Source organism: Bos javanicus, chromosome 19, assembly GCF_032452875.1.
Source record: "Bos javanicus breed banteng chromosome 19, ARS-OSU_banteng_1.0, whole genome shotgun sequence".
Lineage (NCBI taxonomy): Eukaryota > Metazoa > Chordata > Mammalia > Artiodactyla > Bovidae > Bos > Bos javanicus.
The window spans coordinates 33,210,988-33,234,293 of record NC_083886.1 but is presented as its reverse complement, the minus strand read 5'-3'; the positions used below and the strand labels follow the sequence as shown (position 1 = coordinate 33,234,293).

At 45.1% G+C, this 23,306-nt stretch overlaps 1 protein-coding gene across 1 annotated transcript in view; it reads left to right on the top strand.

Annotated features, from left to right (window-relative positions):
• The first annotated feature begins 1,385 nt into the window (after positions 1-1,385).
• HS3ST3A1 (heparan sulfate-glucosamine 3-sulfotransferase 3A1) overlaps positions 1,386-23,306 on the top strand; it is an 85,771-nt gene continuing 63,850 nt past the window's right edge. The window contains exon 1 of the mRNA XM_061391123.1: positions 1,386-1,981. Coding sequence (XP_061247107.1) covers positions 1,386-1,981 — 596 coding nt within the window. The remainder of the gene's footprint in view (positions 1,982-23,306) is intronic.

Sequence of the window (23,306 nt, the reverse complement as noted above, 5' to 3'; positions counted from 1 at the left end):
CAGAAGGCTTCGCCCGGGAATCCGCAGTGGACAGCAGGGTAGGTGGGAGGCGAAGCCGCAGCGAAGGAATCCAGTTCGCCCCGGACAGCCAGGGGCGCGGCGCGCGGCGCGGTCCCGGGAACCGCCACCAGCGAAACTTCCGAAGGTTCGCGGAGGTGGGGACTTGGCGGCTCCGGGGTCAGAACGGAGAGACCCTGGAGGGAGGGACCCCGAGTACAGGCATCGGAGGGGTCGGGGCTGCGCTGGGTTGAGTGGCGTCGGAGTGGTTTGGGAGCCCCTGATGGAGCGCGTGCCTCGCGGGGTGGGAGTCAGGTCCCGGGGATCCGGCCCCCGCGCCTGCCGGTCAGAAGTCCCAGGAGCCGCCGCAGACCCGGCCCGGCTCCGAGGGGGCGAGGCAGCCGGCTGGGGTGGAGGGGGCGGGGTGGGCGGAGTAGGGAAGGGGCGTCGCCTCGGTCGCCCCCGCCCTCCCCGCGGTCATTGGGCGGCCGCCGCGGGGTCCGCGCCACCTTCTCCCCGGCGCACCAGTCCGCGCCCCCTGCGCTCCTCCGGGGGCTGGTCCGGCCCCGGCCGCTGACGTCACCGACAAGTTTGCTGCCCTCGGAGCTCCACGTGTGGCGGCGGCGACTGCCCGGGAGGCGGTGGGGAGGCGGGGAGCGCAGTGGCCGCGGCTGCAGACGGGTCCCGCGCAGCCCGGTTCAGCCGCGCCGCTCCCAGGTGGGACCAAGAGCCGCCGGAGCGGCCGGGCGCGCACGGAGAGGGGCGGACGACTGGGCGCGGCCCCTCTGGCTCCTGCTCCGGCAGAGGGACTCGGGGGACCTCGCCCCAGGGCCGGGAGCGCGCACCCAGGCGGGCCGGGGACCGAGCAAGCGGCGGCTTGGAGGCGCTGTCCCCGCCGCGGTCTGGAGCGCGCGGAGCCCAGCGGCCCGGGAGCCGCGCGTACGCTCTCCGGGACCGAGTGAGGGATGCACGATCACTGAGCTGGGACGCGCGCTGAGAGGCTGCTCCTGCCGGGGGCTGAGACGCACTCCTTCGCCACTCGCCGCCGAGATCCCCGTTCCGGCAACTCTCGGGGACCTGGGGCGCCGAGCGCGGCCCCGGGCTGAGGACTTGGGCGAATCTAAGACGATGGTTTCTTAAGCACGGCATCACGTCCCCCTTCCCGCCCCCTCGACCGACCGGAGGCTGGGATCCCGCGCGCGGCTCTGGGGCCTCCATCTCCCGGAGGAGTCCCGGCTGCTGCCGCCTGGGCAGCTCGCACGGCCGCGGGGGCGCAGGGCGATGTGGCCTCGGTCCAGCGCGCAGGAGCCCCCGGAGGATGTCCCGGCACTTGGCGGAGTCCCGGCCTAGCATGGCCCGCGCGCTGCCCGACGTTGCCTCCGGCTAGGATGGCCCCTCCAGGCCCGGCCGGCGCCCACCCCACCTCGGCCGAGCCGCTGTCCCGCAGCGTCTTCCGCAAGTTCTTGCTGATGCTCTGCTCTCTGCTCACGTCCCTCTACGTCTTCTACTGCCTGGCCGAGCGCTGCCAGACCCTATCTGGCCCCGTCGTGGGGCGGTCGGGCGGCGGCGAGGAGGCGGGGACCCCGGGCCGCGGCGTCCCGGCCGGAGGCCCGGGGGAGCTGGCCGCGTGGCCCGTGGCCGCGCGAAGGAAGCGCCTCCTGCAAGTGCGGCCGCGGCCGAGGCGCCGGCCGCCCGCCCCGCGAGCCGACCGCGAGGAGGCCGGGGAAGAGGAGCCCCCCGGGCTGGCGGGGAGTCTCGGCGGCTCCGGGGCCGGGAGCAGCGTGGCCGAGACTCCGCCGGGGACCTTGGCCCTGCTGCTGGACGAGGGGAGCAAGCAGCTGCCGCAGGCCATCATCATCGGCGTGAAGAAGGGCGGCACGCGGGCGCTGCTGGAGTTCCTGCGCGTGCACCCCGACGTGCGCGCCGTGGGCGCGGAGCCCCACTTCTTCGACCGTAGCTACGACAAGGGCCTCGCCTGGTACCGGTGAGCGGACGTGGGGCAGGGAGTGGGCGGCCGGAGCTCGCGGTGGGGGCTCAGGAGCCCTTGGCGACCCTCACCCAATGCATCTCCCTCCCCGATTTCATCAGAGGGCAGAGGGTCACCAGTAGCTGTCCTTAAGACGAGGGATCTTTCCCCCACCCTGCCTCTGTCTAAATATGGCGAAATATTTAGTACTAAACCCCTGTATTTTCGATTTGCCATATAGACATTATTTCCACAATAAAGTGGATGAGGGCGGGGGGTGGATATTTTGGCCTTGGAGATATTTTTCTTTAGTTTTTCGGATTCCTTTCCCCCCAGATAGCCCATCTCTTCATTTTCTCCTACTCTGTGGAAGCAGAGAGAGAGAAAATGTCCCTGCCAAGTTAGAAACCTGCTCACCAATTACTAGATAAGTAACCTAGTGGATCCTTTCCCCAAGGAAACCTGTTTCTATTTCTCGTTTATCTACTGGGCAGTTCCCTGGGGTTAATGCAGTTTTTGCCATCGCCTATTTATTTACTTATCTTAACTCTTTGCCAGAGAATTGTCCTGGGTGGTAAGTAATATAGATAATTGTTCTGAGTGGTAAGTAATACAGACACTTAAAGTGTCTAGAACTAGACTCTAGGTTTGGCGGTATGTATGTGAGTGTGTTTTAAAAAAGGCTTTGTTGGCAATAACTTTTGTTTAGGGCAAGGAAATTGCACAAAATGCCTTCTGTATTTGTGGGAAAGAGTACCTTTTGTCTCTGGACTGGCAGAAACTTTTCTAAAGATCTTCAAACAATTCCCTTTATAAATGAGGTAGCCGAAATTTTTGTTAAAGGAAGAAAAGCGGGGGGGAAGTAGGAATCTTGGTAACACTGTGAAAAAACCTTCCTAATGCAGTGTAGGAAACAAGGCTGATTTAGATCTTAATCTTAAATTTGCCAGTCTTCTCAAATTCAGACCACCTTTAATAACAGAATAAGCCAAACTCTAATAAATCTTAGTGTCACCTGGGTTTTGTTTGCCATAAAATAGTGGTGCTTTTTTCTCTCCTCGGAGCATAAGGAAAAATACGCTGAAATTTTCCATTTTCTAAAGTTTTATCTTATTCATTAAATGTTCCTTCTCCTTATTATTTTAACTGAAATGATATTAGAAAAGTTACAACACCATTTAAGTATATTTCAAAAGCCCACTCAATTAGCCATTCATCCCCCAAAGAGAAATGGACATGATTTGACAAGTTTATTTACTTGAGAGTCAAGCACAGGAAGCAAATTTACAGTAACCCAACTCAGGAGAAAACGGTTTCGTCCTAAAAGTCAAACTTGAACATTAAACATGTTTCAAACAGTAACTTTCCATTTGTTGGAAAGAAAAACAAACAGCCTTCCCGTGCTATGGGATATATATCATTTAAAATCATCAGCCACTTAAAAAAATCCCCCTGTGTTTCTGTCATTTCTGTTGTATCCTCTGGGAAGTTCTTATAAAAATGACCTGTTGAATCTGGAAACAACAGGTCCTTCTTCTTAGCACAAAGGCAGCTCTGTTTTTTCCATCAAGGACACAAGAAAGACGTGATTAAAGACCCCCTAAAACTCTTATCTAAAGCAGTTTGCATTGAATGCGGCCCGGTACATGGCTGTAAGTGAACACATTTCAAGCCGACTGCCCCAAAACATCTAAGACAATGTTGGACTCTGAGGTGCTGTTATGTATGGTGAAATATTTAGTACTAACCCCCTGTATTTTCGTTTCGCCACATAGACTTTATTTCCACAAAGTAGGATTGTTTCTTCCCGTTTCAGAGATGAGTAGCTGAGGGTACAGTATATTCAGAGAGCTGGATCTTATTTTCCGTGGACCTTTCTGAGCTTGTGTAAGAGAAGGAAGGTTTCAAGGTAACTAGAAACACAAGTTGTTTTTTTTTTTTTTTTTTTTAGAAGGGAGAGGCAATTTAGAAAAAGAAGAAAAAGTCATAAACTTTTAGGCTGCTCTCTTGCTTGGAAACTGGATGCATGCTGTAAAGTAAATATCTCCTTGGATTGTTTACTTGGGTAGAGGAGTTTTATAAAGCAATTTATGGTGGTTACAAAAATAACTGCACAGTAGACTTCATGGTTTGGTGGATTTAATTTTCTGAGTGTTGGAGCAATGTCTTTGTTTTACCATTTGCAATGGGCTTTTATTGGATGCATAAATTTAAGTTTAACTCAATTACATGGAAAACTCTTATTAAAAAAGTCCAACCTATGGAGGCTGGATTATGCGATTATTTAATGAAATTTTGCCACAGTTCTCTTTGATCTTGGTTCTGAACTTGGAGTTAGATGTTTGTGGAAAAGACTGAAGACTTAAACATGAAAAAGAAAATCACACACAACACCATCTATTAGGCACGTTTTAGCTCTTGTGTTTAGGCAGTATTTTAGGTAAAGGGATTCCTTTTAGAGCTTCCTGATTCCGTCCCAGAATTGTAATATAGGATTTCTAACACACACTTATGAAATGCCACCCCTCCCCCCTCCACACACACACAGGAACAGAAAGAAAACCCTAGTCTTTGAGCCCTGAAGTGAGTTATTCCAAGCAAAAAAAAAAAAAAAAATCTGTACAATATTTTTTAGATGCTCTTTGACATGGGAGAATCATGCAAATCTAGCCTTGTTTTTTCACCCCGTGAAGTTTCTCTCCATTTGCCAGAATAGTTTGTTGTGGCAGCGCCCCCTACCGTCCTGATGATGGCACAAATCTGTTGCTGATGGGAAGTTGGGAGAAAAATCTCTTGGAAATTGAGTTTGATCGTTTTAAAACGCTTGTTGCTAGGACGTGTCAATACATTTCTCTCTCTAGGGAAGAAAATTAATGGTACTTTTTAAACTACATCCCAGAAATAGTGTAATCAATAGTTTCTTCGTTTGGACAAGTGTGTAGCAAAGCTTAAGAAAACGAGTTTATTCAAAATCTCTAAAAAGGAAATTATTCATATTGATTTAAACTGTCTGAATAGTACTGTCAAATCAGTGAAACATAGGGACATTTTACTATGCCAGGGAATTTGTTAATGATAATTTAGGGAGCTCCAGTGGAGTTTTCTGGATATGAAACTCCGCCCTGATGGGGTTTAGAAAACATTCCACATGACTTAATTTAGCCGACATGCTATCAAGGACGACGACAAATGTCTGGCTCACGCATCACTGGAAAGCAGTCCTTCGCCATGCTCTGTCTCCGTGTCCATTGGATGTGTGGCGGGTTCCTCGAGCAAAGTGGGGAATTGTTGCATTAATTTCAAAACTTTAAGATTTCTTCTGAAAGTTAAGACCAGATACCTCTGCTGTAGTTCAAGACCCGGTGAACTTGGAATTCAATAAGAACCCCCCTCCTCCACTCTGCTTGTATATTTGCACCAATTATAATGTATGGTTATTTTTCTCCTAAAAAGATACCTTAGCTTTTATCTTACCTCCTAAGATAAAAAATGCCTATTTATAAAGTATTTAAAGATACGTGTGTGCGCTTATGCATACTATGTATTTATATATGTATGTATATGTTTGCATTCTGTAACACTTCAGTCTTTTATTTTGGGACAAGATAGTTAAGTGTTCCTTGTCTAAATCTCTTATGCTAGCATGTCTCATTCCTATATTTTGATTCAGTTTTTTTAGTGAGACTGGATGATTTCCACAGAGAAAAATGTTGCCAATATTATTTTACTCCGTGGCAGTGGTCCCCAGCCTTTTAGGCACCAGGAACAGTTTGGTAGAAGACAATTTTTCCACAGACTTGGGGTGGGGGATGGTTTCAGAATTATCCAAGTGTATTCCATTTATCGTGCACTTTATTTCTGTTATGGTTACATGAGCTCCACCTCTGATCATCAGGCTTTAGGTCCTGGAGTTTGGGGATCCCCGTGTAGTATCCAGGAAGATCAGAGGTGACTCAGCTTGGAGTTCAGAAGATGCTTCTTTCCATGGCTTCAGAATGTGAAGCTTTCTGGCCCTTCCCGATCACGGCCTTGTTTATCATCCTGGGGAGAGGCAGGCTGAGCAGAGGCCCTTTCGGTTCGTATCGGGGGTGATAGGCGTCTCAGAGCAGCTGGGAGCAGCTGCAGAGCACCCCGTGTTCGCTTTCCCACCCTTGTGAGCCACCAGCCCTTCTGCAGGAAGGGTGGGGGATGAAATTTGAGCCACAAGAGTCTGGCCACCCATGCAAGGTCCTGGGGACTGCCATCCAAAGAGGCCCTGTGTCCTCAGAAGGGAGTGAAGGACCTTGGAAGGGCTGAAAGGTCGAGGGGGGAAGTGGGGAGAAGCAGCTTTGGGCCCCGAGTCCTGTGTCTTTGGAGGGGGAAAGGGCATCATTTGCTCCCAGGAGTCCTCAGTGACTGGACGCGTTCCATCGAGTGGGAGGTTGCAGACAGTGCCTTCGAGACGCCTCATGCTGCCATTTTGTTTGGCCTGGGTTCATCCCCTGGTAGACCTCCCCGGCAAGACAAGTTCAACAGTCTCCTCTCTGTGTGTGTGTGTGTGCGCGCGTGCACTCAGGTTTGTGCGTGAACCCACATTCAAGAGCAGGCAGCCAGTAGGTGGACAGATGATAGAACTGATAACAGGAATGTTACTTAGTGGTTCGGGAACTTCTGAGCAGTATCAGACTCAAGTGAAACAGGGTCTAGGATATTGAGTCCAGCCGTTAAAACAACAACAACAGCAAAGCCATGCTTGGTACAGTCCGGAGCGGGAATGCCTGGTGTGAGTGATGATTCGCTTAGAGTGATGAGCTTTATCACTTGCTGATAGAGCGTATGTGAAGCGCACGGCCATCTAGGAGCGAAAATCCTTTTGTCATCTCCTGCCTTCCCTTAAAAAAAAAAAAAAACCTAAGAACGGTCTGGCCCAAATATTTGTCTCATGGAAATGTCTGTGGATGGGCCCAGAAAGAGGACATGCCAAATCTGTGTTCTGGAGGGGCCATGAGAACAAAATAAGCTTTTGCAGTTAATGACAAGAGGGAGTGACCTTACATAGGCCAGAAGCTCCCGTCTTAGGAGGAGAGTGTCACAGAGCAAACACACCCACTTGATATAAACAACTAAGGCTTGCCTGTCTCTACGGGATGCGTTTGAACAACTGCACATCATACTTACCATCACTCAGGTTGCTGGGTCGGAAACTTCATAGATGTAGCGCTTTTCCTTAGGGAAAAGCTTTCCCTTTCTCCACCAAGGAACAGGAACTTAGCTGATAAAGAGCATCATTTTTCCATGTGCTTCCTAGTGATACTGGACTTGAAGCTTTGAGAAAGTTTGTTTCTCCTTAAGTGATGAATCCTTATTGTGGAAATGAGGTTTCTTATTAAGGCATATGCCTTTAATATTATAACCAGAGGAAATTGCACTTCAGTAATATTTTGGCTGCCTAGTCTTTGCGTTTGTAAGAATGTCTTTAAAATGTTTGCCAGCACTTTAAAATCTTTGCTAATTTGATACAGTTAAAAAGTCTCTACGGGCATAGGGATATTGATACAGTTAATAAATTAGCCTATATGAAATAAACTTATGTGAAACCAGAACCTAGAAATTGAGGAAATGCCGAGTTTAGAGATCTGAAGCATATTCCCAGCTGCTTGCCTCCAGTGATACAACTTCTGATTTTTTAATATCACTCATGTGGTCATGACTGTTACATTTAATCTGTGGTCCTTTGAAAGCTGTATTCCAGAAGTTCAGATTTGCTGTCAGATGGCTATAAATGTGGGCTTCCCAGGTGGCTCAGTGGTAAAGAATCCACATGCCAATGCAGGAGACTCAGGTTCCATCCCTGGATTGGGAAGATCCCCTGGAGAGGGAATGGGAACCCACTCCAGTACTGTTGCCTGAAAAATCCCATGGACAGAGGAGCCTGGCTGTTTACAGTCAATGAAGTCCTAAAGAGTGGGACGTGGCTTAGTGACCAAACACGCACATAGGCGGTAAATGTTTAAAAAAAGAAAAGAGGGAATATTTAGTAAGAAGGAAACTTAGTACTTGATGTTAGGCTTGTGATATTCTTGCAAACTTTTAAAAAAGAAAAAAAATCCTGTTCAGGGACTCTTGAGAGCAGCCCACTTTGAATGTGACATTTAGCGCCACCTAGTGGGAGGGAGAGTCAGCAAGGAACCCAAAGGGCTGAACTTGGAAAACTTCATCATGATCAGAGTATATTTGGTCTCCCCATTTTTTTAAAACAAAAAACAAGGAGGGAAAATCATGTTGGGTAGCACTTACAGCCTCTCTGCCTGAGCCCGCTCTTTCAGGCAGGGAGGTTATCCTTTCGAGAGAAATAAAAAAGACCTGCCTTAACAGTAAACCTGAAAAGCAAGGTAGAAGTGATTAGGAGATTTGTATTAGAAATGTGCATGCCTGAAAGAAATACCATATGCCCCAGATTAGTTTTGTTAGTGTGTTTTGCCTCTGTTTCTTGAAACCAGCTTCACATGAAAATACTTCCAGATGATTTTTATTTCAACATCAGTCATGCAGTCTTATTTCTTCCACCCTGTGGGACAGGCTCTTGAGGAGGGTCCCAGGATTCTTAGGGGGTGGCACCCGGAAGCCTGTTTAACCCTTGACATGCCTGAGATACACTTTGGAAGATCTGTCTGTGTGGGACAGTCTTATAGGAAGGTCCTTTCAGAGTTTCCAGCAGGAGACGGCTTCCTGTGAAGCCGTCCAGGGCCTGGGGAGCAGAGTGGGCAGGTACACAATACTATATATAAAATAGATAAACCAGCGGTGGACCTACTGTATAGCACAGAGAACTCTACTCAGTATTTTGTAATAACCTATATGGGAAAAATATCTGAAAAAAACAGATAAGTGAGTGTATCTGAATCACTTTGTTCTAGAGGTGAAATTAATGCAACATTGTAAGTCAACTCAACTCCAGTTTTTTTTTTTTTTTTTTTAAGTAAGCATGGGTGGTAAGGGGCTTATAGGAATGTTACAGTGGAGGAACCTGGCAGACCCTGCCCAATCCAGGTGATGTGGGTGACATCCCCTTGTTTTCCTATGGAGATCCTGTGTGTGTGTGTGTGTGTGTGTGTGTGTTTGAGTCAGTCAGTCATGTCCAACTCTTTGCGACCCCATAGACTGTAGCCCACCAGGCTCCTCTGTCCATGGGATTCTCCAGGCAAAAATACTGGAGTGGGTTGCCATTTTCTTCTCCAGGGAATCTTCCCAACCCAGGGATCGAACCTGAGTCTCCCACATTGCAGGCAGATTCTTTACCATCTGAACCACCAAGGAAGCCCCTGAGATCTTGTATCCCCTGGTGTAGTACAGGAAGGAAGGCTTCATGTGCGGGAGTTTCTGGCCCCACCAAATGCTCAACCACTGTCTGGTCGTGAGAAAACATGAAGGGAGGGGGCAGCCACAAAATGCCTGAGCAGCATTCTTCACAAATGTCAAGATCGAGACTAGCAAAGTAAGGCTAAAACACTTGTCACCACTGGGAGCAGATGAAAGAGACTAATTACTAACGAGTACATAGAATCTGGTACCGTCCACTGGGTCCCAGGAATAGAAAAAGGGTGTTGATGAAAAACTGAGGGTATGTGACTGGCGTGTGTGGTTGAGTTCATGGTGTCATAGCAAGGTTAGTTTCCTGGTTTGATCCTTTACCAGGGAAGATGATAACCTCAGGGGAAGCTGTCTGGGTGAAGGGGTTTCTGAGAATTTTCTGTACTGTTTTGTTTACAATTTTCTTGTCTAGAATGATCCCAAAACCAAGAGGAAAAGAGCATCATTAACAAAGAAGGCAGAGGGGTGGGATGAGGGTTCAAGAAGGGCTCGAGAGGGAGGGCTTATATATGTACTTACAGCTGATTCATGGTATTCTACAGCAGAAACTAACCCAACATTGTAAAGCAGTTATACTCCAATTAAAAAAAAAAAAGAACAGAAAAACAAAAACAAAGAAGGCAGTGGGCAGGAGGGCTCATTCTGAAACCCTCTACCAAGCGAGCCCCTTTGCTCCTCTCCTTCCAGCTGCCCCCACCCCCCATCACGCCCCCCAGCATGGGCTAGCGAGCTCCCCTCCATGCCAGCACCTGTTGCTCTAGACATGCTGATCTTTCCCTCAGCGTATTTCATAATAAAGTTGGCTCAGGGCTCCCCTTCCTGCTCTCTTGTCTCTGAAACATGGGCAGAGACGGTTTTGTGTTCCTTTTCTGTTCTTTGTGGCTGGCAAGTGTCACATCACGAGGGTATAAAGTCACCAGCCCTGACTGAAGCCCTCTCAGGCTGGAGAGCAAAAGCTTTGATGTCGGTGATGGGTTTTTGAGGACACAAAGCGCTGAAGTGGGAGTCAGAGGAAAATCTGACGTGGGCATCTGGCTTTGTATGTTGTTGCTTCCAATCAAGGAGGAGGAGTTGTCAGGGCTGGGGAAGCTGCCGATGTAGGTTAGAGGGATGGGTGGACCCATGCCTGTGGATGCGCCTTAAGCTGGGATGACAACACAGTCTAGATTTTAGGGGTGAGCTTAAATATTCTTCTTTTTTTTAAATATTTATTTATTTGGCTGCACCAGGTCTTGGGGCAAATGGGCTCTTTAATTGCAGCATGTGGGATCTAGTTCCCTGACCAGGGATCAACCCCGGCCCCCTGCACTGGGAGCATGGCGTCTTAGCCACTGGACCGCCAGGGAAGTCCCCTCAGTTTAAATAGTCTATCTCCTCACTTGACCTTGTGCTTCAACCTTTGGTTTAGACCCTGGCTTGTGAGACCCGCTGCAGCAGCGATGCAGATCTGGACCAGTTGCAGGTGTGCAGGAGAGGGAGGAGAGGAGAAAGTCCAGCTTCCATAGTGCTGGAGGGCTGGACCAGGGTGATCTGGGTGGCTCTTGCTGCTGGAACGGCTAAGCCTGGGATGCCAGCGTTATCAGACTCCAAGTTCCCGTCTGGGCAGCATACTGACGTTTTCTGCTTCTGTTTTTAAACACACAGTGGTGCATCGGAGGCTCTGACTTAATAGAATTATGAAAATCTGCCTCAGAACATCTCCTTTGATATTTTTAACGACTGTCACAATAAAAATTACATTTTTACTAGAGCAAAACAAGAAAACAACTCTGGCTACATCTTGAGACTCAAAGAAGATAACAGTATTTCCTCTTAATCCTTGACTCACTTACCTTGATTGAATCTGTTTTATGAACCTGTGTCGTGCCAAGGACAAGCTATTAAATGCTTGTGTAGATAAAAATAATTTCTGTGATTTAATGCTATTCTGGGCTTGTTTGGCATTTTTCCACCTTAGGTGGCATACACTTTTCTTCATGCAGTTTGGAACCTTATAAATACACCAAAATATTTGAACCTGCAACGTACGTTTGATGAAATGTCATTTTCATTTCTATTTCATTTATTTTCACTCTGATTTGTGTTATTTTCTTCCTTCTAATAACTGTGGGCTCAGGTGGTTCTTCTTTTTCTGATTCCTTGGGGGGTAAAGTTAGGTTGTTCATTTGACTTTCTTGAATGCAGGCATTTATCACTATGAACCTCCCTCTTAGAACTGCTTTTACTGCATCCCCTAAGGTTTTGGAGTGTTTCCTTTCCATTTTTATTTGTCTCAAGTTATTTTTAAAATTTACTTTTTGATGTGTTCTCTGACTCATTGGTTGCTCTCTGACTCATCGTGTTGTTCAGACTCTACATATTTGTGAATTTTCTATTTTTCTTCTTCTCACTGATTTCTAGCTTCATACCATTGTGGTCCGAAAAGACACATACCATGATCTCAAGGTTCTTAAATGTGTTAAGACTAGATCTGTGGTCCAGCCTATGACCCACCCGGGAGAATGTTCTGTGATGTTCAGAGTTCATCTGTAGGCATATCAGAAATCCTGAGCCATCCAAGTGATTTATCACCCATCCATTAAAAAATAACAATCAGCATGGGGGGAAAATCCTCTTTATTTAGTGGTCCTGATGAGCAAGTCTAAATGGCTGCATGGGGATGCCAAAATATTGTCAGGAATATAATGAGAAGGTGGCTGGCTGCTCCTGGAAGTGGGGGGCAGGGTGAGTTGGTGGTTGTACTCATTCCTTAGGATCTCGAACCCTGTGCTCTCTTTTGACTGTGGGAAACCCCCAACCAGACCGCCCTGAACATGGCTGAGTCATCGCCAAAGTCCATCTTTCTTACTCTTTTCTGAAGTATTTCAGATCGACACTTTTTTCTTTAGAAGTGTTAATACTCCCAGTCAGGCAATAGCCTAGTTTTTACCCCCCAGCACTCTTCTGTTGATCTTCATTATTATTGTTATTAATAACATTTATCTAATTATTCTGCCAATTGGTCATTAGTAGTGCCAGGCTCTATACTATAGTGGTTAGGTCATTGCCAAATAAGACATGACTGTCGATTTGCATTTCTTTGGTTCTAACAATCAGAAACTGTAAAGAAAATTGGAATTAGAAGGTATCTTAGAGATTGTCTTCTGCCTATGAAAAAACAGGGTGCCTTGCCTAAGATTAAACCAAAGACAAGTGCTCAGAACTTCTATTTTTCATGGTAAAATTCTGGAGACTACAACTGGGAAACCATTGCTTGCTCTGAATTATGTAAATTTTATTTTGGAGGATTTATATCAATGGCAAAAATATTCCAGAGAATGGAACAATTGATAGCATTATTTTCTCTCCTTCCAAGACTGGTGATTAAAACTGAATCAAGTTGAGTCAGTGATCAGTTCATCTTTGCATTTCTGGCTTTCATCTCAGATGTTTTCACCAATATTTTGATGCTTATAGATTTTGGAACCCAGCTAGCACCATTGGCCTATGGATCCTTGTAAGTAATTTGTTTTATGGTTGTTACCTGTTTGTAAAAGATTAGTGGGAGAAATCCAAGTACAGACAGGATAACGTTTTCTTTTTCTCTCTTGAGCATTTGGAATAGGAAGTAATCAATCAAATTATAGGAATAAAATTCCTTTCCCTTTTTCAGAGTTCTCATTTGGATTAGAGCTCTCCTTTCAATAGGAACTATCAAAGTTGCCAGGCTGGGTTGAGTGACAAAGTCAAAAATGGTATGTTTGTTACGGTCATAAATCTTTGCAGATACTCATTACGCTCAGGTATTTTAAAGAGGGAACTGGATTAAGCTGCAGTGAAAGTTACATTCCCAGGGCTAACTGCTCCCCCCTCGTCACCTTTCTTAACTGAAGCCATGTTTGCTGCCAGTGGATGCTTTGAAAATTTCTGGCCCTACAAACAGGCTTCAGTGATGAAGCGATTTCGTTTTACAAACAAAGCTGTCGAGTAAACAAATCTGGCATCTGGTCCTTTTTCTTAATTTTCTGCTGGACTTTAATTATTCTTGTAGTTTTCTTTCATCAAATGTTGTGGGATTTTTTTTCTTTTTTAAGAAATAAAGGCTGCTTGTTTTTCTTTCCAATGAGGTCTTTCTCTTTCTTCTTGCTATAGGAGGACTTGAGATTACAACAGTATCTGTTAAAAAGGCTTTCCCCAAAGCCAGAGGGTCTGCTAAAATGACCTGCTAAGGTTTAATGATGGAAAGAAAATACATTTAATCTGTTTCATATTTATACGGGGGGAGGTCATGGGGAGCTAATGCTTGTGATGAAAATCCTTGGGGTTTTCAGGTGCACTTGCTTTGTGGCAAAGGGTGGCAAGTTGGAAGCAAATATTGGAGAAACCACTTCTCGGCTCCAGTTGACAGTTAACAGGAAGGTAGACTTCTAATTCGGAGAAGGCAATGGCACCCCACTCCAGTACTCTTGCCTGGAAAATCCCATGGACGGAGGAGCCTGGTAGGCTGCAGTCCATGGGGTCGCTAAGAGTTGGGCACGACTGAGCGACTTCGCTTTCACTTTTCCCTTTCATGCATTGGAGAAGGAAATGGCAACCCACTCCAGTGTTCTTGCCTGGAGAATCCCAGGGACTGGCGAGCCTGGTGGGAGGCTGTCTACGGGGTCACACAGAGTCGGACATGACTGAAGCGACCTAGCAGCAGCAGCAGCAGACTTCTAATTGCCATACCCTCTGATTTCTCTAAAGAATCTTGGGATATTGATTTTTTAGAAACCATAGTGAGAAATAATTAACATATTCAAAACAAAAACTCAGAAAACCCAAAATTCTGCAAAGAATGGAGTAAATCAACCTCATCTGACCCAGAGCGGCTGCTAGTTTTTAGCCTTTGGCTTGCAGTGAAGATCCGAGTCAGCAACAAAAATCTGGTGCGTACTAAGAGTTTTTCAAACTCTGAATTGCAAGACATTGGTGTATAATAAAGCCAATTACTATTTTTTAATGGAAGGGGTTATAATAGCATAAAATAGGAGAGTGAATCCCAGGTAGTAACCCAGAGAAATATTACCTTGACAAAGTTGCTTCAGGTATGAACATAGATAAGTAGATCAGGTGTGTGCAGGAAGGTTGGAGATAAAATGTACTTGTCAGTAGTGGATCTCATTAGAAAAAACTTTGAAAAACACTGGCCACTGTGAGCAGAGGTCCTGTGTGAAAAGACTGCAATGAACATGCCAGGGGTGTCCCTCCAGGAACTCACCTCAGTCTTTGTCCACCTTCTGTCTCCGGGCCCTGGAACTTTACCTCTCACAGGAGAGATTCGCTGTTTGTTTAGTGAAACAAAAATGATGCCTTAGGTCATGGGTCAGCAGTTTTTTTCTGGAAAGGGCCAATGGTAAATGTTTTAGATTTTGTTAGTCAGACGGTCTCCATCACAAGTATTCAACTGTTTCTTAGCAGGAGAGCAGCCTTGTTGTTTTTCAGTCACTCAGTCTGTCTGACTCTCTGCAACCCCATGGACTGCAGCACGCCAGGCTTCCCTGTCCTCCACTGTCTCCTGGACTTTGCTCAAATTCATGTCCATTGAGTTGGTGATGCTAGCCATCTTATCCTCTGCCACCCTCCTTTTGCCTTCAGTCTTTCTCAGCATCACGGTCTTTTCCAATGAGTGGACTCTTTGCATCAGGTGCCCAAAGTATTGGAGCTTCCTTATATAAATGATGGATGTGGCTACCTCCCAATATGTAAATGAATGGGCTTGGCTATCTCCCAGTAAAACTTTATTGACCAACACAAGCCTTTGGCTCACTGGACATGCTTTTCAGACTTCTAGGACAGGCTAAAAGCTTCATGTATGTCCCTGGACCTTCCCTTACTTTACTGATCATGTAACTCTCAGATGAGTATCCATCATGGGAGGTGTTGAGGATGCATGATGTAGCTGATGGACTCCCCACAAGGTATCACTCACAGCTCCTCTTAGCCAGATGAGGCTAGAAGAGTCCATCCTGGGAGTGGCCTGTGGGAACTTTTTGAAATATGCAGACTTGTGCAGGACGATGGCATTTCATGTAAAAGTGATTCATGTGCTCAATGACAAACATTTTACTTTAGAAAAGCCATCATATAAACAGATCCAAGAGGTCTTTGGTCTTTTTTTTTAATATATATAAAAACAGTTTAATAATGCAGTTTGCTGTTTCCTTGACTTCGTGTTTGAGTATGTGCTTAATTTACATACATCTTCCTCCACGTCTCCATTTTTCCTTCAGTCTTTTGGATGCCTGGGCATCCTGCGATGGGGTCACTTGACCTCTGTCCTGAAATGCAGTCCCACCATGTGGTTCCAGCCAACAGTTTGAGTTTGTAGGTGAGGAGTGAGACATCAAACTGGGATCAAAGTGTCAGGAAGGATTTTTGAGGCTATTTCATGGCATGTGTAGGGAGACTAATAATATTTTGATAGAAGCCAATATGCCTGAAATATTACAATTTCAATGCATAATCAACAGTAAAGCATTATCAATGAGATATTTTGCATTTTTCATACAAAATCTTCCAACTCTCAGGTGCCTTTTATTTTTTAACACTTTATTTTTTAAGTTTAAAATTTTTTAGTTGTGCCACATGGCACGTGGATTTTAGTTCTCTGACCACAGATTGAACCCGTGCCCCCTGCATTGGAAGGCAAATTTCTAACCACTGCACTGCCAGGGAAATCCCTTTTTTTCTTTTAATTGCAGATTGGGCTCTTTGGATGGATACTTATGGCTTCCTGCATTAGTTTTTACACACAAGTAGCATCTGATTGATATTCCTATTTAATTTTCTTGAACATTCTGGGAAAAGTGCAGTGGCTAATTTCCAAGGCAGTGCTGTATGAGCCTATTCTAAACTCCATCACAAGGGTAGAAAGCAAAATAAACTTGCTTTAAGAATCCCTATCTTTTTGAAAACTCACTCAAAAATTCCCTGAAAGAATGAAGATATTTGAATACTTTGTGTTTTCTCTTACCAACACTGAAATTCAAAGTTTCAACCATGGATATTCTTTCATTGGTGACATCTTATTTCTTCTCAATGAATGCCTAATAGCGGACATTGTAATGCTTCTGATATTTTCCTTTTCACTGGGAATTTTGGTGATGACGAGAAAGCATTAAAAAAAGGGAGGGGGAGCAAAAACTGAGAAAAGCAAACCAATGTATTCCTACTGTTTGACTCACAAATTTATTGCTTGTGGGAAAAAATTGCTTCTATAGTGTTCAATGTAAGCTGATGGCAGTCATTTCTGTCTGATTCACAGAGGCTCATGGAGAAAGGACTTGGAGGACATTGCAAGTTGAAAATGGCTTAAAATAAGGATACTCGAGTATCTAAAGTTCAGAAGCTATTTTCATGGCATCTCTCTAGGTTTAGTCTTGGGATGTTGTAACTAATTAATCTATTTCACTGTGGTGGTCCTTTCTAGGTCACTCAGAAACTGAGGTGGGGGGCCTTTAAACAGCATGGTGATGGATCAAGGGGATCAATTTGGGGAAGAGGAGGGAAGGGGAGTGTGTGAGATTTGCAGAGAACTGTGGCAACCCCCTGCAGTATTCTCACCTGGGAAATCCTATGGACAGAGAAGTCTGGCAGGCTACAGTCCCTGGGGTCCAGAAGAGTCAGACACAACTTAGCAACTAAAAAACAACAACAGTTCCTAGAGAGTTGAGATTTAGTACAAAGTCTGTGAAACTCAAACAGGAACTGAATATCACAAAACTAAATCCAGTCACACCATTCTGAGCCTACGGTGCCCTTGAGAGCTTCAGTTCAGTTCAGTTCAGTCGCTCAGTCGTGTCCGACTCTTTGCGACCCCATGAATCGCAGCACGCCAGGCCTCCCTGTCCATCACCAACTCCCGGAGTTCACTCAGACTCACGTCCGTCGAGTCAGTGATGCCATCCAGCCATCTCATCTTCTGTTGTCCCCTTCTCCTCTTGCCCCCAATCCCTCCTAGCATCAGGGGTTTTCCAGTGAGTCAACTCTTCGCATGAGGTGGCCAAAGTACTGGAGTTTCAGCCTTAGCATCATTCCTTCCAAAGAAATCCCAGGGCTGATCTCCTTCAGAATGGACTGGTTGGATCTCCTTGCAGTCCAAGGGACTCTCAAGAGTCTTCTCCAACACCACACTTCAAAAGCATCAATTCTTCGGCGCTCAGCCTTCTTCACAGTCCAACTCTCACATCCATACATGACCACAGGAAAAACCATAGCCTTGACTAGACGGACCTTTGTTGGCAAAGTAATGTCTCTGCTTTTCAATATGCTATCTAGGTTGGTCATAACTTTCCTTCCAAGGAGTAAGCGTCTTTTAATTTCATCCATGTGCAGTGATTTTGGAGCCCAAAAAAATAAAGTCTGACACTGTTTCCACTGTTTCCCCATCTATTTCCCATGAAGTGATGGGACCAGATGCCATGATCTTCGTTTTCTGAATGTTGAGCTTTAAGCCAACTTTTTCACTCTCCACTTTCACTTTCATCAAGAGGCTTTTGAGTTCCTCTTCACTTTCTGCCATAAGGGTGCTGTCATCTGCATATCTGAGGTTATTGATACTTCTCCCGGCAATCTTGATTCCAGCTTGTGCTTCTTCCAGCCCAGCGTTTCTCATGATACACTCTGCATGTAAGTTAAATAAGCAGGGTGACAATATACAGCCTTGACGTACTCCTTGTCCTATTTGGAACCAGTCTGTTGTTCCATGTCCAGTTCTAACTGTTGCTTCCTGACCTGCATACAGATTTCTCAAGAGGCAGATCAGGTGGTCTGGTATTCCCATCTCTTTCAGAATTTTCCACAGTCTATTGTTATCTACACAGTCAAAGGCTTTGGCATAGTCAATAAAGCAGAAATAGATGTTTTTCTGGAACTCTCTTGCTTTTCCCATGATCCAGTGGATGTTGGCAATTTGATCTCTGGTTCCTCTGCCTTTTCTAAAACCAGCTTGAACATCAGGAAATTCACAGTTCACGTATTACTGAAGCCTGGCTTGGAGAATTTTGAGCATTACTTTACTAGCATGTGAGATGAATGCAATTGTGCAGTAGTTTGAGCATTCTTTGGCATTGCCTTTCTTTGGGATTGGAATGAAAACTGACCTTTTCCAGTCCTGTGGCCACTGCTGAGTTTTCCAAATTTGCTGGCATATTGAGTGCAGCTGGAGAAGGAAATGGCAACCAACTCCAGTGTTCTTGCCTGGAGAATCCCAGAGACAGGGGAGCCTGGTGGGCTGTCGTCTCTGGGGTTGCACAGAGTCGGACATGACTGAAGCAACTTAGCAGCAGCATTGAGTGCAGCACTTTCACAGCATCATCTTTCAGGATTTGAAATAGCTCAAATGGAATTCCATCACCTCCACTAGCTTTGTTTGTAGTGATGCTTTCTAAGGCCCACTTGACTTCCCATTCCAGGATGTCTGGCTCTAGGTCATTGATCACACCATCGTGATTATCTGGGGTATACAAATGACTGCAAGAAATCTTTGCTCAGCTAATATCCTGATTAAAATGAAACCAGTCACCCCATAGCCACCTGCACTTGTGCGACAGAACGGAAGAGCGTTTCATTGTATGGCCAGATTACTACGTAATTGCAGCAGTGGAGAAAGTAGAACACTTGAAGGGGAAGAGAAAGAGAAACACTTTGGAACAAATGCCTCAGAGGCCACCGATAAAGGGGCCTAGAGACCCATGTCGGGGGTGTGAGGTGGGAAAGGTGGTTCAGGTCTGGCTGGTGGGCGCCCTTGTTCTCCGTAGATTCCTCTGGGGATTTTTGTGTGTCATGGCATGATTCATGTCCAACAGATTTGTAAGTGAAGTGAAAGTTACACTGTATCAGCGTGCCTGCTGGGATGACTGTCCAAGACAGCATAGCTAAAAAAGAGGGTTTGGGGAAAATACGACAAAATGTCAAATGTGATTTCTTATAACAGATTATTGATTTCTTGGGGAGAGAGAACAGGAAAATCATGAGTGGCATGATATGATGTGTGAACAGAGATATACATATGTAATAGGTAATTATTATGAAGTCCTTACAAATCCTGGTAGCTCAGTTGGTAAAGAATCCACCATCAATGCAGGAGACCCCGGTTTGATTGCTGGGTCAGGAAGATCCACTGGAGAAGGGATAAGCTACCCACTCCAGTATTCTTGGGCTTCCCTTGTGGCTCAGCTGGTAAAGAATCCACCTGCAATGTGGGAGACCTGGGTTCCATCCCCAGGTTGGGAAGATCCCCTGGAGAAGGGAAAGGCTACCCACTCCAGTATTCTGGCCTAGAGAATTCCATGGACTGTGTAGTCCATGGGGTCACAAAGAGTTGGACACAACTGAGTGACTTTGACTTCACTTACAAATCTGTTGGACATGAATCATGCCATGACCAATCCCCTGATTGTTATCAAACTACATCAATGGAGAGATCTATATATATGCATATGTATATATATATTTGTGCATCCTGAAATTCCCAGAGGTAGAGATGTTTGTACCAGCCCCTATAATATATATATATATAGGGCTTTCCAGTTGGCACTAGTGGTGAAGAATCTGCCTGCTAGTGCAGGAGACATAAGAGATGTGGGTTTGATCTCTGGGTTGGAAAGATCCCCTGGAGGAGGCCATGGCAACCCACTCTAGTATTCTTGCCTGGAGAATCCCATGGACAGAGGAGCCTGGGATTTGATAGTCCAGAGGGTCCCAAAGAGTCAGACACAACTGAAGCAAGTTAGTATGCTTCAGGGCTAAGATATGTAGATGTATATGTGTATATCTAAAAGTCTGTATTGATATATAGTTGATTCACAATGTTGTACTAATTTCTGCTATCCAGCAGAGTGACTCAGTTATACATACATGTATTCTTTTCCATTATGGTTTATCATGGGGCACTGAATACAGTCCCTGTGCTATACAGCAGGACCTTGCTGTCCATCCATTTGGAGAGATGGTATTTTGACTCCCTTCTTGGAGGCATGTTTCCCCTTCGTTTATACCAAAAAATAAAAAATTAAAAAAAGCAAATAAATAATAGTTCATTTAAACAGCTCTGTTAGTACATAGACTTGAACATGGGACTTCCATGCAACTAGTCTTATAGGCTTAGCACAGTTTTAAAGGTTCCAGTGAAAAGGTTCAAAACAGGAAGTTCTTAAAAATTGCATTCTCACTAGATATGTAAACAATTTCAACACAGTGATGTGGGAGTCTGACTTCTGACTGCCTCTTATCAGAAGTCAGTAGAATATGCTAGCGCAGTTTTTGAAAGCGTGGGCAAAATCATTTTCTGTAAAGAAAGTACTTTTCGTTCCTCCCCAAGGCCTTACAGATCTGAACTGTTGAACTCAGACTTGAGTAATGATGTCCTATACTTTGCCAAACAAGTCGTTTCCCCGTTTATCACATCCATCAGAAGGGGAAGTGTCCCGCAGGACAGACTTTTTCCCAGGAAAGGCCTTTTCGTGTGTATGTGTCTGTTTTCTGAAGTCAAGGTAAGTTGAAAATCAGAGGAAAATTTCAAGTTGGTTTCCATATCGTTCGCAGGCGATGTTCACAAATCTGAGTCTGGGGGTTGTATTCTATTGGCACCGAAATGCTGAGACGTTAATTAAAGAGGAATCTATTATCATAGAAAAATAACGCAGACTGTTTAACAGCACCAGATCATGTAAAAAGGATGGAAATAAGACACAGTTGCAGCTTTATTAGACACAGCTGCAACTAAATAAAAAATATGTTGTAAATATTTTTTTTGAAAACTTGAAAAATTTAGGCTCAGAACAGTGTGACTGAATTTACTTTTATTGTATTTAATTCCTGTTTGAATTTCACAGAGTTTGTACTAAAGCTCTCCCTAGAAACTGAACTTGTTTGTACTTATCCCAAAATCAATTATTAAGAAAAAAGTACATGATCGTAAAATCTCATATTAGCATTGGAAATGACCTCCCGAGTCATTTGGCCCAATACTTATCTGATAGACCAAAGTTTATTAATATTAAAACGGCTCCATAGCTACTCTGGTCAACAAATCATGTCCTGATATATCTTAAAAAACTGATAACATTTGTGTGTGCTCAGTCTCTCAGTCGTGTCCGACTCTGCGACCCCATGAACTGTAGCCCACGGGCTCCTCTGTCCATGGAGTTTTCTAGGCAAGAATACTGGAGTGGGTTGCCAGTTGCAACTCCAGTGCATCGTCCTGACTTAGGGATCGAACCTGTGTCTCTTGCATTGGTAGGCAAGTTCTTTACCACCGAGCCACATGGGTTGCCCTTTCCTTCTCCAGGGGATCTTCCCAGACCAGGGATCAAACCCCCATCTCCTGCATTGTGGGTGGGTTCTTTTCCACTGAGCCACCGTGGAAGCCTGAAAGAAACACTAGAGGAATGCAGAAAACTGCACGCAGCTGAACTGAGTCGTGTAAGTCTACTTGAGTCTATACACACATGCAGATACGTGCCTCACCTGTCCACCAGCCACCTCAGCTCAGCTCCAGTTCCGATTCACATTCATCCGTGTCTGGTCAACAATTTTCTGTCGCATTTTTGACAACCTTCCTTCAACACTTTACAATAACTCCCAAGCTGCAATCTTCCCAATGCCTACTTTCATGGAAAACATCAGGGCTTTTTCAGGGTCAAGTGTCATATTTATTGTTGTATCTATGAATTTCTTAACCAGTTCAGGTGTGAAAACTGTGCTACCCTTATTGTTAGGTTCCTACCTTTCAAAAAAGTGTGCCCCTGATAAAGTTCGAGAGTGTTATACCCTTATTCCATTTTCCACATAAGCTCTGTGGCTTTTATGTTATGATTTTTTATAGTGGGGGATTTGGGAATGTGTACCATGAGTTACAGCACAGCTGATTGTATACCATCACAGAAAATGTAGCAAATGCGGCACAGACAAGCTTTGTACCAATCTGATGTATTTTTTTCTCAGGCATCTTACTGTGTATCACATATTTTTAAAATTTTGTTGGTCTAATTAGACTCAGGGCATATGTACAATTTGTTAGGAGTTTTATCATTTAGAAATTTAATATAAACATTTTCTAGCTACATTGTTAGACCTTTGATAAATGTTGTAATGACTTCTAAGTCCTCTTTTAAGAATATGTTCATAATTTATTTATCATTTAATCACTTAGCCTTTAATCACTTTTTGCTTCTGTTCTGCTGCTCTGTCGTATCCAACTTTTTTGCAACCCCCTGGACTGTAGCCTGCCAGGCTCTTCTGTCCATGGGATTTCCCAGGCAAGAATACTGGAGTGAGTTGCCATTTCCTCTTCCAGGGAATCTTCCCAACCCAGGGGTCAAACTCATGTCTCCTGTGTTGCAAGTGGGTTCTTTACCCACTGAGTCATTGGGAAAGCCCAGTTAATCACTTTTTAATTTGGGGGCTATTTTACACAGTACTTTGATGGATGTCTTTGTAGAGCTTTTTGTTATATTGAGTCCAACTTGTTTGGCATGAACTCTGAGAAGTAGAATCATAAGGTCAAAGGCCATGAATATTTGATACATATTGCTAAATTGATTTCCAAAATGATGGTGTGAATTTATACTCCTGGCAGTGTTGTACAGGTAGAAATGTGATCAAGTTTCTCTGTTTCCAGGATTCTCAAACACAGAGGAAAATTCCATCTGAACACGGAGACATGAGCCCTGCATCTGCAGGATCAGATGCTCAAAACTGCTCTCTCATTGCTTTTTCGGGCTCCTACCTTGTTCTTAGCATCCTGGCTTCTTTTAAATCTCCTTCTAAAGTGTCCAGGAGTGTTGTCTGGTCCTTTCAAGTCACACCCTCGAGACAGAGGTCCAGCTGTCCATCCCCTGGGAGACCTGCTCCTGAACCCTTCAGGTGATGACCTGGGACAAGTCCATTCTCCTTGTTAGGACCTCAGTTTTGTTTTCTTAAAAACTGGGTTCGACTCAGTGTTTTCTGAACATATTTGGAGACATCTTTA